Below are 18,769 nucleotides of genomic sequence, written 5' to 3'. Positions count from 1 at the left end.
GTGTATATGTGTGTGTGTATATGTGTGTGTATGCATCACAGTATTTCAATCATGAGTCATTGATCCCAATAGTCCAAAATGATGCAGTTAGCATAGAAGGGCATGGCAGTAATGAGTACAGCTACATTATGCTTTCCTTGCTCTACCTATGAACTCCTCCCTGGTCACTTGAGGGTCAGGAAATCCTTATTTGGGCCATCTTTTAACCCATATAAGGAATTCCCAAGCAGCCCTCCCAGACCTGCTGGCAATGATGGTTAATTACTGCCAGGTCCCATAAGAGGCAAAGAGGGTTGCTCATTTCAGGAGCTCTTATGATGAGAGCGGAGTAAGCTTTGTGAGTTGAGTTGACTTGTCTTCTTTTGTTGAACAAGCTTAATTTTCAGCCCAAAAATAAATGAATCTGTTAAACTATTATACACATTAGAGAAAAGCAGAGGCAAAGATTTGTATGCTTTTACCTCTCCTCCTCAGTTCTTTGTGGAGATGGTCACACATACTACTGTCTTTGATAAATATGCTCTCTCTCTCTCTTTCTCTCTCATACACACACGCACACACACATCTTGTCAGTAGTTTTGTTTGGTAAGGATCACACACTATCCTTCAGTATCTTTTTCTTTATGGGATACCTTCATGTAGAAACATGTTTAATACATGAAACAGGATAAGAAAAGAGTTGAGGGAGACAGATGATTAAAAAAAAAAGAAACAAACAAATATATGACTTGGCATGGACAAACTGTTCCTGGCTCCTCTGAGTGTGCTGAGGAAGGGCAGATTAGAGTGTATGAGAGCTGTCAGATCGTGTGAAATCAAAGCTTGCGAAATCTCATTAAGCTTTATTAGGTTTTTCTCTGTACCAGTAGGTTTGCAGCACACTGTCTGCAATTCTAAAATCCAATTAAGCCAGTATACGGCCCGGCCAAGAACCACTTGTCAAACAAAACTTCTTTTTTTTTAAGTTTGCTGCTTAAAGCCACCTTCAGATTGTTCTATTTTAAGTTTATTCTGTTAATAGTCTGGTTTTCTTTTCTTGGAGAGCTGTTTATCTTTTATAAGACATTGATATAAAATTTGATTTCAAGAGGGGAAGAAATAGAAGAAAATAGAAGCTCAGATGCCATATGACAAAATCATAAGATGTCTAATTTCTAAAGATTAATAATGTTAGTAAAGGCTATTTGACATTTTAGTGGAGGGAAAAAGATTTATTTTGTAAGTACTCCTATCTACAATTACAGTGTTTATCTTGGAGGTATTTTCCCCACACTGAAGACATTTACATTTAGATGAGAGGAGGCTGTCAACAAAAGCAATTTATTTCACAAATTTCACTATGAGATATGTTTGGGACACTGGCTAAGCATTAAGCTTTGCCTTACAATTTTAGTGTGCTTCCCCCTGCAAAGCACAAAAACCATGTTTGAGGAAGCATATAAGTGTTGTGTAACCAATGACATTTAAGCAATAACATTTGGTCTTTGCTGCCATCTGCAGTCAGATATTATCTATTTTTTTTTTGGTGCATGGTGCAGAAACACCACTGCACTCCTTTGTATTGGCTCATTGCTGCTCCACTGGATTGTGCATCATTCAAATTTAGATGGGAACTATATCAGGCAATGACTTTTCATTGGCCCTTCCTTAGTTGGTTGCAATGTAAGGGCAACACAGCTTTGTGTATAAGAACACAGGGATTAATACATAAGAGACTCAAGCTGTTTACCAACATTAATCTACCTAAATGCATTTGTTAGGCGGAGACATCCAATCTGCCCTCTCCTCAGGATGTCTCAATGCAAAGTTTTAATAGATTAAATACAATTAAATGCCATTGTCCCCATCTCATGTAATCTAGGAGAATAATGTTCATTACCTGAATAATGTCACAATCAGTGTAGTAATGGGTATGGCTCCTCAGAGTTGATTAATTATATGAATTATATGAAATATGATTAATTATTTTTTCAAAGTGTACTGTTTCTTGGAGTTTATTTCTTCTTAAAAAGAAATCTGAGGTGCATACATTTACATTACAAAACCATGAAAATGTCGCAAAAGCAGCTAAAATAACACTTCTCACAAAATCAATTTGACGTTTTGCTTTTTATTTACAAACAAATGAAAGAAAATTTACAAGAGTGAAAATTAGCTTTATACAAATTGATATGAAAGTGTATACAAATGGTAATGAAATTTCACTGTGAAATAGAACTTCTATAATTATAGCATACTACAAAAAAACGAAACTCTCTCGTACTACAAGAGCTGAGTCTCTCTGTGTCTGCGACCATCTTAAAGCAGTAGATTGGACGTTGTCATTTTGCCTCCAACAAAGTCTTCTGTCTAAACCTGCAGCACAGCTGTCCACAGAGCGGATGCTACTAAGATCAGTAAGACTGGTGTAGGGGATGAAGAGGATCCGTCACTATGGACAAAATTGGAGACGGCGTTCAAGACAAGAGGGGACAGACAGTTCTGCTCAGAGTAACAGAGACAATCAAACCTCTTGGCAAACCAGTCAATGTCTTCCTGAGAGAGCTGACCTTTCACAAACAGCTGGCCGGTGTTGTCAAAACGAATGCGGTACCGTTGTGGGTCCAGATGGAGGTAATCACTCCTGTCCCAAATCTTCCTAATGCACCGGCCCTCAGACTGACACAGGGCTTTGCTGCACAACTGGGTTGCCGTGGTGACGTTAAGGATATAGCGGTTCATTGTTTTCTCCAGATGACGTCTAGCTCTGGAGCAGGATGCCTGTATCACAGGGGAATCAAAGCACATTCTTGTAACTGGGCTATATTTATGCTTGTCACATTTCACCTGTCTGAGACAACTTAATGCAAAGATTAAACAACTTTTTTAATACACCATCTGGTCATGTAAATGAGATTTCGAGCACAGCATTTCTATACATGGGCACAGTTTATAAAGCTGTGGTCTTGACCACTGGAGGGCAGTATGTCAGGAATGATTTTATACTAACAATTTACTACAACTGATCAGCTATTTACCCATTGTGGTCAAAAATATGAGCCAATTGATTGGATCAGTTGTTGCAAATGTTGGTTGCAGGGTATGCAACCATTCAAGGTTGGAGTGAATACCAATAGTATGCAAGGTTAATAGGATCATACTAGTGGGTTTTTGAATAAAGAATTTTAATTGAGCTTTGATACATCAATTCTTCGGTTCAAACACGTGTGCCTTAGAGCATAAGTTCTGGAATTACTCTGCTGTCTGCTTTATCAGAGGATGATAGAGTAATAAGCAATAAAACAGGAGATAAGAAAGAAATGTACTGGCATGACTTCAACAGATTTGATTTTAATCCACGGGCAAGAACTATCAGATGAGCCTATATGTTAAGACAGGTTCTCTTAAGGACTGCCTCCAACTCTATTCATCCCCTCACAAGAAATAAAAATGTTGAAAAACGAAGATGTGTTTGAGCAATGTAGCCATGTTATGCCACATCTGACTGCTCTTTGTTGTCTCTGCCTGTCGAAATGCACTGACTAGAACTAGACTAAATTAAAAAAAAAAAAAAACTACAGACATAAAAATGCTCTGGGTGGCTGACGTTGGCATTGTCGCTGTAACATTTATGAAAGAATCACAATGTGTAATGGTAGTTTGAAAAAAGAATATAAAAAATCATATTAAGGACATACCTCTGATTCTGTGATATTCATGTCACCCCAGGAAATCACACCAGCGGCACCTAAAGCGGCTGCCTCTCCGATAGTGTTCACCAGGTCATACTGAGAAAGACAGCACACATACGGTGAATATCACCAGGATCCTCTGAGACATAAAGCACAACTGGTCTTGTCCGCCACGTATACACACATTGCTACTAAAATGGCAATTAGTAGTTGCTTTGGCCATTAACATTAGAATATTTTAAAATGGTATGTTTAATTGTGCTTGTTTTATTCCATTTGCAGAATCAAATGAAGAAAATAAATGACTAAGCATTGTCCAACTTATTGCACGCAATTACAGATAGATTTTAAATCTGAATAGACATCTCTGTTTTTCCTTAGAGTAAATGCTGGATTGAAAAGGAAGGAAATACACGACAGCTCAAGTCATGTATGATGTGAGTAAAAAAGAAGCAAAGAGAGACACTTCTGAAAATGACCAGCAGTTACGCTATCCAAACTCTCTCTTTGCACTTGTAATATTAGCACAGCTCAAGCCACTAAGGTACACTCACTTCTGACATGTAGACCATATCATTGTCTTTGAACAGAGGCCGGATGTAAGCATAGATGGGGATGGAGCGGGTGCTGTTAGGGAGCCTGGAAACTCTCATGGCCTCTTGGATGCGATGTCGGACATACAGCGTGGCCTTGTGGGACTCCCTCAGAGCTTGTTCCAGGTAAATGGAGGGGAAGAGAGCAGTGGACTGCTCCCAAAGCCAAAGCAGGTTATTATTCCTCTTCTTCTCAATCTCTGGGCATTCTCCGGTGAAACCATCCATGTCACTGTTATAGTCATAATTATAACAGTCAGGGTAGAGATAGTAACCCCAACGACGAGAGGGTCTCAGGGTTTGACCCAGCCTCAAAGATCTAAGAAAGTACTTTTTTGCTGCCCTTTCAAACACCTCTCTTGCCAAGTCCTCTGCCCTTTCAAATGATATGGACATATTTTTCTGCATGATGAACTTGACGGACAAGTCACGGTAAATCTCTTTACTGCCCCAGTTTCGGATCCACTGGGGTCGCCACTCCTCGAAGTCCAGTACGGCAAGCCCAGGCTGGTTGTCAGGGATGTAGAAGAGAATGTCATCCTCGGCCAGCTCGCGATGCTCCTGGAAATCGATGCGCTGCGGCAGTCCCTCATCATAGAGCTTCTCGGTTTCTTCATCCACGTAGGGGAATAGACCGAAGCGGTCAGTGTAGAAAATGGAAATGCTCTGGTTAGTGGCACTCTTCAAGGTGCTACTCACTAACTGAAAGTGGGAGAGGTCTAAGTTGATGCCAAAGCGACTCTGGCAGAGTTCTGTTGGAGCATTCCACGTGAACAGAAAAGGATAGCCTGGCTTCAAAGGCGGGCTAGTCGTTATTGCTGTACAATGATGGACCGCTAAAATTATCAGATGAATCAAATTCGCCAAGCGCTGACTGCAGGAAGAGAACATGTTTCTATACCTTTCTGAAGAACCTGAAAGCAGAATGATATACAAAAATCTTTCAACTTAAATATTTTTTGAGAAAATATTTACAAACCGTTTCAAACACTGTAACACAAAACTGACACTGTTAACAAACATTTGCAAGAATTAAGCAAAAAGAGGTGTTGGTAATGCATCTTTAGATATTACCGTCATTCAATACCTAAAATCTGTCTCTAAATTTAAAAATAAGCTGAAAAATGCATTTTAAAATTCCATGTTTACATTTAAAGTTCATTTTACTGAAAGACAGATGTATGAGTTTTGATATAAGTTCATAAAATATTCAAGCACATAAGTTACATGTACATTTCATAATATAATACATAATTACATAAATTTAAAATTAATACACATGATAAAACAAAAGAGTAAGAAACCTCTCAGACTTGTTGAATTCCTATTCAAATATTCCTTGTACACCTGACGGCGTTTTTGGCAGTTGTGTTCGAGGCTGTGTGAGCATCATTCTTATACTTGACTACTTAACCCCTAACTTGCCTGTTTTTTCACAAACCAATGAATCAAACTGCATTCAAAGGCCAACAGTAATATTCCACTGTTGCACCAAAACAGATTGGGACATTACTCAGCATGTGTTACAAGTTTATGCATGCCTCTGTTCCTGTTTGCCGCAACCTGACATGTTCTTTTCGCTTAAGTTTCCTGTTTTTTCACTGTTTTTAAATCAATTTCCAGCCATTTCCAACTCTAAGCAATGTGAGACACTTCATGACAGAGCTGAAATAGGCCATCCATTTTTGTTTTGTTGGAAGTGGTTAGATGCCATATTTCAATATGTAATGTGCTTTGAAAGATCATTTCCAGGATTGGCTAATCCAGGACTAATCCAGGACCGATCTTAATCCCTCAGCAAACCACCCCAAATTCTATAACTCAGACAAACCTAGTATTAACAAAACTGTTTTACATTTAGTTTAGAAAATATAATAAATGTCAGTAATGACCTTTTGCACATGTTCAGACAAACAGGTAAGACAAAAGAACTCTTAGCTACCAGAGCAGGAGGAAGAAGTCAAAGAACATTAGCAGAGCGTAAAAATTGAAATATATAAAGGAATCTCAGATTTACAACAAGCCACCCAGTTCCACAAGTCCCTTCTTCGAAAGCATTCCTTTCAGTCTGTGCAACGTCCCCCCGGCAAACTTACTTGTTTGTGTGTCGGACATTGCTAGGAGCTTCGGCCTTGTATAGATAGGTTTGAACAACGTTTTCCCTAAATAAGTTCAACTGTGGTTAAAGCTGAAGGTGGTTAAAATGACATGCCAGGCACTTGTAGAAACATGTTTGGATTCTCATGTCAGCCGACGGCAAAAGCCTTTGTCAGGATTCTCTGTGGAAACACCACTAAAAATTTATTTCCAGTGCGAAAGAGAGGAGAATCCAGGACAATGTTCAGTCAAATGCACATATTACTGGTGTGTCCTGGGATGAGCCAGAGATGTCATGGGTTTTGTTTTTCAATTAAAGCTCTCTTTTAGGTGGAATTTATCAAAAGGTTTGCCTCGAATTGTGATGCAACAGAATTATCCTTAAAACAAACTAGACTAATAATACTTTATGCTAAAATAGAACATCTAATGTTACAATGTCCCTTAAAGATAGTAATTTACAAAACAGGTTGCAGCAGCAAGGTACCAGCCATGACCAATAGAGAAAATATGCTTACCAATGTAATTTTTTTTTTTTTCCCTTTATGAAATGAGTCACACTCAATTTCCTTTCCTTTGTTGGCTTGGGTTGGACAGAACAAATATTTCCCATTAAAAACAGATATTCTTATATGGTGCTCTACATATTCTACTTCTTATGAATGTAGTCGTCACTTTTCACAGCACAGTAGCTCTACAAAGCATGGCAGCAGGTATCAAATTGTCACGTTGTCTGTACATGTTAACAATAGCACCAAGGTTATGAATAAAAGTCATGTGGGCTGAGAGGATTTTACACTGGTACTTTGCATAGGCACCACACAAATCAAACAAAGTGCCCCTCTAATGAATAAAAGGTGATTAAGGACCATTGACCACACAAACGTAATGGAAAGGAAGTGTCCCTGGATCATCAAGTTTCATCAAATGAATCAAGTACAATTTCTTAACATTCTGCTCCAGACAGGTACCTCGTGGTGCTGATATAGTGTCCTTCTCTGGCATTTCAGACAGGGGTAAATAAAGTTTAGAACAAAGCTGTCTGAGGAATGGCAGCTATATATGTGAAACATTGACAGCAAAAATCACTTAATCAAACATTCAAGGCTGGAAATAAACATGTGTTATCTATTGTGAACCTGTAAGGTCATCATTGGAATACCTACATGACAGTGGACAGGCTGTATTTATGTTCTCATGGGAAAGCAGAATTGCAGTGCTGGAAAAACAATAGGTCTAGTATGGATGTCAAATATACATTTACGAAACACAGGGAGCTCCAACTACATGGTGATACATGGGTGATAAATACTATTCTGTTATTGTAATAATGAGGCATTCTCATGAGCAGAGCAGTCCACTTTTCCGAGTGCTAAATACAACACACAGATAGATTTAATGTACAAATTAGACTTGCAATTTGCAATGTCTCAGTCACACAAAAAACAACAAACCAACATTTAATGATAAATGAGAAAAACCCCAAAACAGTTATGTGTGTCATCAATATGATGATTCTAAATAATGGAGCCAAACTGAATACATCATATTATCTGGGCTTAATCTGTGGTAATGAACTAATCAGCTTCAATGTCTGGGGAGATGCAATGTGAGAACTAGATTCCTCAGAAAAAAAAAGTGTGCATCAACCATTTGATACCTCTGGAGTAAATTACACACATAAAAGCGAGTTGTAATAAAGTTGTGTCCTACTCATATCAGTTTTTAATGAACATAATTAGCAGAACCAGAAACAGAATTATTTGCATAGTCACAATGCATTCCGAAGCATACAATGAACAATATTGTGCCTTGGACTCATGATGGAAACTACAGTTATAAAAAAACAACTTTTGACAATAAGTGGAATTCTACTCTTAAACATGAGAAAATGTTCACTTCATTACAGCACAGATTGGATTTCGATTCAGCAACCAATATGAGTTTGCCAATGAGTCCTTAAGAGGTCTTTAGACCTAAGAGAGAGTTTCACAGCTAGAGTTCAATGATGACTGGATTTTCAGGAAGCACAGAGGGAATTTGGGCTGAGCAGGTTTGGTTGGCATAGCACTGACAGGTGAACTTGTCCGCCCATGCAATGACGTCTCCACGTGACAATACACCTGTGGCCAGGTATGTCTCATTATTCATTTGGATGTGAAAACTCTCTGGATTGAGGTGAAGGTAGTCATCTGAATCATAATTTTTCCTAACGCAACGCCCACTGCCTTGGCACAGCATTTTGCTGCAGAGAGAGGCTGCAGCTGTCACATTAGCAATGTAAGGGTTTAGCGTATCAGACAGGTAAGAGGACAGGGCTTCACAGGATGCCTGTAAGGAGAGAGAGAGAGAGAGAGAGAGGGAGAAAGGCTTTGAGTTGCCACCAGAATACCATGTAATTAATGTGGGCTTTTTAAAGAAGCGTGTTTTTACATATAATGGTGATAAAACCATTGTGGTTGTCAGTTAACTGTTAACTGCTATATGTGAGTACATTCTATGTTGCTTCATTTGTGGATCATGTGGTTAACAAGCCATAGTGAGTCATTAACGCTATTTCAGTTGCGCTGAAAAAAAAAAGCTGACATGAGCTGACAAATGGAGTCTCTGAAAGTACCTCATGAAGTGAAAGTAATAATAAAAAAAATGCTCTGTTTTCAAATGTTGACCGTTCTCATCAGATCATTCGATAATGGGAGCATAGACTTGACAGTCTGTTTCATATGAGACATGCGAGTTGAGTAATGGCCATATGAGTCAAAGAGCAGTGAAGAAGAATTACATCATGGCATTGGAGGGTGATTCTTCAACTGTGGTCCATTTTGGTCAGGAAAATTTCAGCATATAGCATCTCACGTATTTTTTTTTATTTAAAAATACGTTGCTATGGTTTATTTCTCCATTCTGTAAAAACACATTCTGAGAGTGGCTGTAATGATTTTGTTACTGAATAGATATTTCACTCTGATATTAAGAGGAAATCATCATTTCCTGTTGTGGAAATGGTTGTTGTGGAAATGACATTTTGTCATACTTTTTTTTTAAATCTCATTATATATTAGCCTGCTAATGTCAGTTTTAGAGTACACTGAAATACAAAATATTAAATGAAATTGGTCCTGTCGCTTTCACATTCATATTAAATATGACCTGTTTGGAAATGACACCCAATAAACATACTCTCAATTTAACTCATATTTGCCTTGATTTTTCCTCTTTTTACTACCCCCTATGATTACCAAGTATACAAATGCTAAAACATGATCCCAGAATTCTATTTTGTACAGTGTGGTGGAAATATCAGTGAACCCGAGGAGCAGGGGTTCTTTTGATGAAAAATACAAGAAAATATGAAGAAATATTACAATATATAATATATTTCATTAAAATAGACATTAATTTGAAATAAAGCAGGGTTGAAGATCGAAAGTCCAGCTTAGGGACAAAGGCAATGTAGTAAAACCGTACATAAAAGGCATAAAATAGTAAAGTTTTTCTTGGTGTGAATTAAGTATGACAAAAATAAAAATGTGGAAATGTTTTTTTGTTTTTCTTATGTCTTCCAGGGACACAAAAATTACCATAGTTGAAGAATCACCCAGGAATCGATGTACAATGAAGCACAGGCAAAGAACAGCAAGTTATCATTTATGAAAATTCAAGGATTTTTAGACTTTACTTTGTCATTATAATCAGAGCTGGATCCCCATAACACCACTCCTGAGGATCCCAGAGCTGCACTCTCGCCAATGCTCCTTACCAGGTCAACCTGAGGAAAGCCAACAAAGGACAGCAAATGGGTAAAAAATTATACCACTGGAAAACTGCAAAGGCATTAGCACCTCAAAAAGAAATTCAGTTACTTCACCTGACTCAAGTAAAGAAATTCAGTTACTTCACCTGACTCAAGTAAAGAAATTCAGTTACTTCACCTGACTCAAGTAAAGAAATTCAGTTACTTCACCTGACTCAAGTAAAGAAATTCAGTTACTTCACCTCACTCAAGTAAAGAAATTCAGTTACTTCACCTCACTCAAGTAAAGAAATTCAGTTACTTCACCTCACTCAAGTAAAGAAATTCAGTTACTTCACCTCACTCAAGTAAAGCTTCTTTTGCTCTCGGAAAAGAGGCCGTAAATACACATAGACGGGTGCAGTGGAGGGATGCTTGGGTAAAGCTGATACCCTCAGAGCTTCCTGCACCTGGTTCCGGACAAATAATGCTGCTTCGTAACGTTGGCTCATTGAGGCTGGCAGGTACGCTGATGGGTACAGGGCAGTGCTGGCCTTCCATAGCCACAGCAGCTCATCATTCAATTCCTTAGTTGCCTCAGAACACTTCCCTGTATAGTCTGAATCTTCCCACTCATAATTGTGGCAATCAGGGAACAAATAGTATCCCCACAGGTATTTTGGTCGGAGTGTAAGTCCCAACCCTATTGTCTTTTCCATGTACTTCCTTGCATTTGTCTGGAAGTGCCACTTGGCCCGCCTGATAGCCTGCTCGATAGTCAGAGAAGGATCTAGTTCACGGGTGTAGTTGATGCTCAGCTTTCTGTAGAGCTCCATTGTTTCCAAGCTCCTGTCAAACATGGGTAACCACTCTTCCCAGTCAATAACAGCCAGGCCGGGGGATGTGTTAGGAAGATACTTGACGAATTCAGCTCTGGCTTTAGTCAGGCTCTCAGTCAAGTTTCCCCTCTGAGGTATGCCACCATTATACTGTTTTAGGGTGTGTTGATCTGTGTAAGGGAAGAGCCCTATACGATTCTTGTAGAACAGGGTCAGAGACTGGTTAGCCACTCTGGCTGGAGTGGTGACATCTTGGAAGACTGACATATCCAAATGGATCTGGAGTTGTTTGCATTTGGAGACTGGGCCATTCCATATGAGCACAAAGGGCTTCCCCTCGAACAGTGGGGCAGCCGTGGGTGGAGGGGGTGATGCAAAACAGATTCCGACCAGCAGGAAGAGGATGAAGGCAGACATTAGCTTTGGATATCGCTTTATCAACTGAGATATGGTTCTGGTTCTGCTGCAGAGGAAGTGGGTGGATATTGCACATTAGCAATTGAAATCGTAGTTCAGAGTACGCTGAGAATTTTTTCTCCCGATAGAGGAATAATATTTTTTTATCACCTTTCAGTTCAACTAACACATTCATGCCTGTTCAATTAATTGCAAGAAAACAAAATCACATTAAAAAGAATATGGTTATTACACCATGAGAAAATCACCCCCAGGACATAAAGTCCTATTTCATGATAGGCAAAGAGTACTCATTCATGTTTCATTTCCTGTACTTTCATTACATTAGTGCTGTGGAATGTTCTAGTGTTTTGTGCTCTGATTTGAATGAGAGACATCATCACTCTGCTGTTACAGTCATCAAAAGAACTTAATGTGGACATGTCGTGATCAAGGATAAAGCCAACCGGCCAAAGAAAAATATTCTGAATCAAAAACTTAACATGAGTGTCTTACCTGTCTGTAGCCCTTTTGAACAGTTTACTGACCGGGGTGACAGCAGTGGCGAACTGTCTGCTGTTTGCTCACACTGTTAAATATTAGCAGAATCTAACTCCTGATGTGCAGCAGTCTACATCTATCTGAGGCCAAGTGACTTAATACTATGTGATATTACCTTTAAGAATGCATAAGCAAAAATTATATAAATACCTGTCCGTCTTGTGAATGAAGAAATCCACAGCAATTCCAATTTGATGAATGTGTCGTATATTATCTGTATGCACACAAGCCCCATGACCACGTGTGATCCTTTTACTCTCGTCAGAATATGAAACACAAAGCACCTCTAAGGTATTTAGGTACCTTTGACCTTTTCTGATCTGGAAATGTCCTGAGTACAGAACCCTGAAACTTCAAAAAAAGAAAAAAAAAAAAAAGAAAAAAAAACTTTCTTTGCAGTTAAACATTGTCCAAATTCAGTCCTCTGCAAACAGCCCTAAGTTTCAAAGCTTAAAAAAAAAAAGTTTGAGCTATTAAAAAAAAAAAAAAGGTTAAAAATGCAATCTGGCATGCAAAGTGAGCTCCAAAAGTCAACAGTGTTTTATTTTTATTGATTTGGCTCCTTCTTCCAACACTTTGGGTTTGAAATGAAACAATAAGATTGTTGTGGTTAAAGTTCAGACTGTCAGCTTTAATTTGAGGGTATTTTCCTCCTTATCAGATGAACCATTTAGAAAGATCAGCACTTTTCACGCCAGGTTCCCCTTATTTTGGGGCACTAGATGTAATTTTTGAACTGGCTGCACAATCATGTCTTATTTGGCAGGTGTGTCTGATTAGTTTGTGCGATTAGTGCATGTGTGAGAGAGCTGTCTAGTCTTGATTTTATGTTTTTGTACTTCCTTTGGGACCTGTTTATTGGGTTTGGGCAGAATAAGGATTGAAAAATTACCCTGCCCTGGGGCACCAGCTGGCCAGTCCTTCATAGCTTTGGTGGAGTCTTTTAAGGCCCACTGCTGCACTTTGTGTAAATCACTTCATTCATTAGTGGGAAGTAAACTGTATGATGGCATCTCTTCAATTAATTTTTATAAAAATGAAAGAATTACAGAACAATTTATCTTCATTTGTAATTTTGTTAAAGAAAAAAATCAGCAGCAGTACACAGCACACAACAGATGATGTGGAGTTTTTGTCTCATGTTGCACAGCCCTAGTTACAACTTAGATTAGTGATGCTTAATGACAAGTACAGTTTCCCTGGAAAAAAAAAATAAAATAAAATAAATAAATATATATATATATATATATATATATATATATATATATATATATATATATATATATATATCAAAGAAACCAAAGTGAGAAACGTTACCATCCTTTATTTGCAGTGCATTGAGATTCAAGCAACATTCATGACTTATTGCATTCTCCTCATAGGGTGTTTGGTTAAAAAGTAATCTTTTAAAACTGCGCAAAATGGTTAGATCAAGTCTGAACACAAGCCTAACACATAAAATACATTAACTTGTGTTTGAGATGAGTGACAAAAGCCAGACATTCACTGGCAAGTGCATAGGACTGTATCTGAGGATCCGTTGATGTGTTCTTCAGAAGAGCATTCTCTTCAGGCAGTACTGAGGCTCAGGTGAGGTATTGTCGAACCAGAGTCATTGAAAGTCAGAAGGATTAAATTTCCAGCATCATTTGCATCATTATCTGCATATTAGTTGCATTCAATAGCATACACAGTGGAAAATACATTACAATGATTGTCCTTGCTACTGATTTTTCATGGCTTAGAATACTGCACACACAGAAAACTTAAGTAAATCATATTCCTTTGGTTTTTCACAACCTTTCAAGACATCATAACAAAAGTAACCACAGAGGCGTGTTAAGTTGTTTCATCAGCTCATCCAAAGGACGCAAGTTAAAAAGCCTGAAAGTTTCAAGATTCATCTATGTCTAGTCAACACACTGGGGTTAATAAGGCAGTAAAGAGTAGCTGGTTATTGGGGGATAAATGATTGTGACTTTTACTATACAATATAACATGGAGTTATGTGGAGCTTTAACAAATTATACTTATGTAGGAACATGTTATTTGCTTATTTTGTCAGATTTAACTAAACAGGGCTTCCTTTCGTGTGTGTGTGTGTGTGTGTGTGTGTGAGTTCATAACTATAAAACATGTATAAATATATTTGTAGTTATACTGCTGTTCACATTGAACTTCTTCACATGAATTCCTGCCCCTCATTGGCATACAAAAACTGCTAAAGTACATCATCATCCAAACACTTTTAAAGCATGACTTAAAAAAAAAAAAATTGCAAGAGTTCCAGTTATATCCACTAAAAAGGGAGAGGGAGGAACACTTCGCCTCACTTCATTGTCAGTAAAATCTTAGTTACTGTTGTTCTGTACTGTACTGATTACATTTGTGATCACAAGTCTGTGAGGCATAAATAAATTTTACATCTCCAAAAAGCACTCCACCCCCACGGATCAACAGCTTTATGCTGTTAACTGCTATACCATTCAGGTCAGGGCAGGTTGGGGATAAGTATAAGAATGTGCACAATAATGTGAATCATTTAGAAACACGCTGTCTTTGGCTCACTGGACTGCTGAGAGCAGGCTCACTGAAAAACGATTTGCTTATTGCCTCTGAAACAACCAAAGCTAACTGCTGCATCTTAGAGCAATATTACGAAGCAATAAATGGACTGCTCACGGTATGGGTATTCTGTCAATGGATGGGTTGTATTAACAGTCGGTTCAGCCGACAAGTTTTTATGCCTGGGACATATTGAAACAAGCTTTGGGCCAGGTAGACTAGTGTATGTGCAAAATATGCTGCCCTTTTCAGTCAAACACAAAACAGCACCTTGAATTTCAACAGTAACAAACCAAAATTACAAATCTAAAAGAGACCTGTGAGTCTGACATGCTGTAGCAGCCCAAACGGTTGATGCCATTCCCTCTATGAATCTAATAAATGTTCTGATATTTTGCACTGACAAAGTAAAATAGTTGTGACAAAAATGCAATGGTTTGCTCTCTAGCTTAATTTGCTCCTCAGCTCAACTCTAACAGCATCAAGCCTTTGCACCACTTTAAACATACAGTATTTCCCAAAGTCTCTGAATACAAACATAGGTCACTTCATGTGCCTCTGAACTGTCCAAGCTGTCTTTCCATTGCTCTCAAACGTAACAAAAGGAGAGAGTGAGGAGAAGCAAAAGGAGAACCAGCTTGCTCCCAGACTGTGCAGCAGAGCTTTCAACTTCCTTCTCTCCTCCTTTTTCCTCCTCCTGCTTCTTATCCTCCTCTTCCTCCTTCTGTTTTTCCTCCTCCTCCTCTTGTTTCTTATCCTCCTCTTCCTCCTCCTCCTCCACAGGCCTCTCCAGGCTGTCACAGTGTTGGCCTGCGTATCCTTGGTAACAGTGGCAGTGGAATCTGTCACTGAGCTGCTCTAGCTCCTGTTGGGAGTGACACCCGGTGACAGTGAAGGTGCCGTTTCGGTTGGACAGGATACGATAGCTGGGCCGACTGAGATGGAGGTAGTGTGGAGCCTCAGGGTCTTTACGGACACAGCGACCATTAGACTGGCAGAGGAAATCGCTGCACACCTCTGCTGCTCGGGTCACGTTGATGATGTACTGACCCAGTCTGTGGTTCAAAAAGGCCTTCACTTTGGAACAGTTGTGCTGCAGAGACACAGTTAATGAGAGAATAACTGATTTGTTTATTTACTATGATATGGAACGGTCAAAAGTATTGTATGGATTACAACACAATTCTTAAACCCCTGTGTGAATTACCATCACTGAGCATCAGTGTGTAATTTTTTTGAAGCTGAAATACGGCACCTTTTTATCTCAAAAGGCCCATCTTCACACTGGGCATTTCTTACTTCCATTCATTCACATAATGGCTATGCTGTTGGTGCATTTGCTTATTTTCCATTACCATATTAAGTCTACAAGTTAGTCAGTAAGTACACCACAGTCAAATATGTGGTTACTGCAAATATGTAAGTGTATTATACTTAAATGTTGCACAGCTACAGTGTACTTCTGCATACATAATTATTGTAGTTTACTACCGCTATCGATATGTAAGCACCAAACTGCTGGAACTCTTGGAATATGTTTGGAATGTATGGCACTCTCTGCCTAGAGCCAGTCTCCGATGACAAACAGTCATGTCTGACCTGGAGGAGTGACAATAATGAATCAGTTCTCTGTATGATGACAAGCGTAAGTGAGAGGGAGATCTGCATGTAATCTAGACGTGACAGATTTGTGTGACGAGAGAGCAAGGGTGGACTCACTCTAGAAGAGGTAAGGTTAAGGTCTCCCCATATCACAAATCCAGCAGCACCTAAAGCAGCACTTTCCCCTATAGTGTGTACCAGGTCCTTCTGTGAAATACAAGCATGGGCGCGCGTGCGCACACACACATACACACACACACACACACACACACACACACACACACACACACACACACACACACACACACACACACACATTTTACAAACAAATTTTAAAAATTAAAAAAAAATGATACCTAGCAAAATAGTTCATGCAGCATACACAAAAAGAAAATGATTTAAAGTGCTTCGTTTGATGCAAACATCTCTATTATCTGCATTATAAAATATTTGCAGCATTATGATATATAATTTGATAGCAGAAAATTTGCATTATTAATGTTCAAGCCTTGTCATCTAAAAGCTGGAGTGTGGTGTAGTGTGACCACAAGATGGTGCTGTGGACCTGAAACCTCCCTAAATTCAAGTGAAGTAATGAACAAGAAGGACCAGATGCTGATCACAATGAAACAAATGCCCCCACTACACATTCCTCTCCAATAGAAACATTACTCTTGAAATATCTGGTAAACTCTCATTTGCCATTTAAAACAGGGAAGAGTCATAGACTAACACTAAAGGTTTGTAACAAGTGTTAAGTTAAATTTATGGCAAATTAAAATTTGTAATACATATTCACTTGTTATTTATGTTCTGGGATTTATGTCCTGAATTCAGCTGATTCTTATAATTCTAAATGCACACACAAAAACTGTGTGATTGGGGGAAAAACAAAACATTTGCACTTTTTAAAACAACAACAGTTCCAAAAAAGGATAATTACTGCTGTAAGAAAGGCCATGGCCTCATCACGGTATCCTAGACGTGTGTAGACGTATGTGGGAAGGTCATAGGGCAGAGAGGTCAGCGAGGCCAATCGGAGAGACTCCCGTATCCTGTTCTGGGAAAAGTGAAGGTTGCGTATGCTGTCTGCGTGACCTTTGCGAACGGCCAGGGCTGGGAAGAGAGCCGTGCTGCTGTTCCACAGCCAAAGCAGCTGGTCATTACGTAGACTCTCCAGCAGGGGGCAGGAACCACTGTAGTTGTGTGTATGGATATTGTAGTTGTGGCAGTCAGGATAAAGGTAGAAGCCCCAGAGGCCGTTGGGGCGGGTCTGTGTGCCCAGCTGCAGCGTGCCCTGCATGAATGCCATAGCGCTCCTCTCAAACCGTTGGCGCGCCAACTCCTCCACCTGTTCCTCCGTCACATTGACGTAGGCTTGTGAGACCAGCTCACGTGAACGGCGCCGGTAAATGTCTTTCTTGTGCCAGTTGCGACTCCACTGGGGCCTCCAGTATTCCCAGTCGATGACGGCCAAGCCGTTGAAGTCTTCTCCAGGGATGAAATGGTCAATGTCACGCCGTGCTTTGTGGAGGTGTGCTTCTAGGCTGCAGTTCTGTGGAAGGCCCCCGTTAATGGGTACGCCCTGCTCCGTATAGAATGGGTAGTGGCCCAGGCGATTGGCATAGAAGATGGTGACGTTCTGGCCTGTGTGCACAGCCCTTGGACTGCCGCTGATGTGAAACATGTCCAGACTGAAGTTGACATTGTACTTGAGGGTGCACATGTCCAAGGGGGCATTCCATGCAGCCAGAAAGGGCTTGCGGCCCACCAGGGGAAGCTTGGCAGGTTTCTGCCCAAAAGCAGCATGCACCAGGAGCAGCAGCCAGGAGAAGATCAAGGCACAAGCCACAGGAAGGGCATGATGAGGTGACGCCGCACAGGGCACAAAGGGCATCCTGCTGTGCAGCTCAGCCTTAGCAACTGTCAATCATCCTATCCAAATGGAAAATAGTTTAAGGAAAAGTACTACCCACAGAGAGCAAGAGAGAGAAAGCAAGAGAGAGAGAGAGAGAGAGAGAGAGAGAGAGAGAGAGAGAAAGAGGTAATTCTTCTATAGTTCTTATAGTTCTTAATTGGCTTGTGATTAATGGGGATAACCTGGAAAATGTCTCAAGTCTGAATATGGATTTGTTGCTTATGACATAAAATCATTTTGTTCAGTCAGAAGTCAGACTATGAGCACAGGAAAAGAGCATTTAACGTAAACAACTTCGAGCATGTTATGAATGGGCAACCAGTGACGAAATAGGTATTCTTGGCAGTTCCTTAATTATAGACAGGAGTTAAATTTGGTCAGAGGCCAGAGAGAGAGAGAGAGACGGAGACAGAGAGACAATTCCAGCTCTTTTGGCTGTCTAAAACAACTAAACAAAAGCATGGTACCACACCATAAAGTAGTCACCAAGGAAAAGCGACCATTGTTTTTGAGTAATAATTCTTCCTTAAGACTGAATCTAGGACAAAGGGAGAGAAGTAATAACTCATTCCATAATTATGTGCAGCTCTTTCTTCTGAATATCTAAGAGTAAAACATCACCTTCATGTTTTGCACCCAAACCCTCTCACCATACTTCCAGACTCCTGCCCACATTTGACTATACACACTAACCATTGCGGCGCCCACATGCCCATAATCATAACTACAGTCTCCAACTACCCTGTCTCAAAGCCTAAGTACTCGAGACCTAATTTGTACACCATATATGATAT

The 18,769-nt window shown here is 39.6% G+C and overlaps 3 protein-coding genes across 5 annotated transcripts; all 3 read right to left on the bottom strand.

Annotated features, from left to right (window-relative positions):
* Positions 1-2,349: 2,349 nt before the first annotated feature.
* LOC115804856 (hyaluronidase-5-like) lies at positions 2,350-5,155 on the bottom strand. The gene is made up of 3 exons (XM_030765346.1): positions 4,226-5,155; positions 3,678-3,767; positions 2,350-2,760 (listed from the first exon to the last, which is right to left on the bottom strand). Exons 1-3 carry the CDS (start codon positions 5,153-5,155, stop codon positions 2,350-2,352), a joined length of 1,431 nt encoding a protein of 476 aa, XP_030621206.1.
* A 2,903-nt stretch (positions 5,156-8,058) lies between these two features.
* On the bottom strand, positions 8,059-12,100 carry LOC115805291 (hyaluronidase-5). Of its 3 annotated transcripts, none has more exons than XM_030765831.1 (4): positions 12,041-12,100; positions 10,454-11,396; positions 10,041-10,130; positions 8,059-8,692 (listed from the first exon to the last, which is right to left on the bottom strand). In XM_030765831.1, the coding sequence occupies exons 2-4, from the start codon at positions 11,348-11,350 to the stop codon at positions 8,357-8,359; spliced, it is 1,323 nt and encodes a 440-aa protein (XP_030621691.1). In that variant the 5' UTR covers positions 11,351-11,396; positions 12,041-12,100; the 3' UTR covers positions 8,059-8,356. The 3 variants fall into 3 exon arrangements, with proteins under 3 accessions (XP_030621691.1, XP_030621689.1, XP_030621690.1); XM_030765829.1 differs by lacking the exon at positions 12,041-12,100 and adding an exon at positions 11,846-11,890; XM_030765830.1 differs by lacking the exon at positions 12,041-12,100 and adding an exon at positions 11,846-11,890 and having other exon boundaries at positions 10,454-11,393.
* A 2,944-nt stretch (positions 12,101-15,044) lies between these two features.
* hyal4 (hyaluronidase 4) lies at positions 15,045-17,954 on the bottom strand. The gene is made up of 4 exons (XM_030766564.1): positions 17,001-17,954; positions 16,175-16,264; positions 15,237-15,548; positions 15,045-15,176 (listed from the first exon to the last, which is right to left on the bottom strand). Exons 1-4 carry the CDS (start codon positions 17,952-17,954, stop codon positions 15,045-15,047), a joined length of 1,488 nt encoding a protein of 495 aa, XP_030622424.1.
* Positions 17,955-18,769: the final 815 nt, after the last annotated feature.

The sequence above is a fragment of the Chanos chanos genome, chromosome 2 (genome assembly GCF_902362185.1).
Source record: "Chanos chanos chromosome 2, fChaCha1.1, whole genome shotgun sequence".
NCBI classification, from domain to species: domain Eukaryota; kingdom Metazoa; phylum Chordata; class Actinopteri; order Gonorynchiformes; family Chanidae; genus Chanos; species Chanos chanos.
The sequence above is the reverse complement of the archived record's forward strand: the minus strand, read 5'-3'. Positions and strand labels throughout refer to the sequence as shown.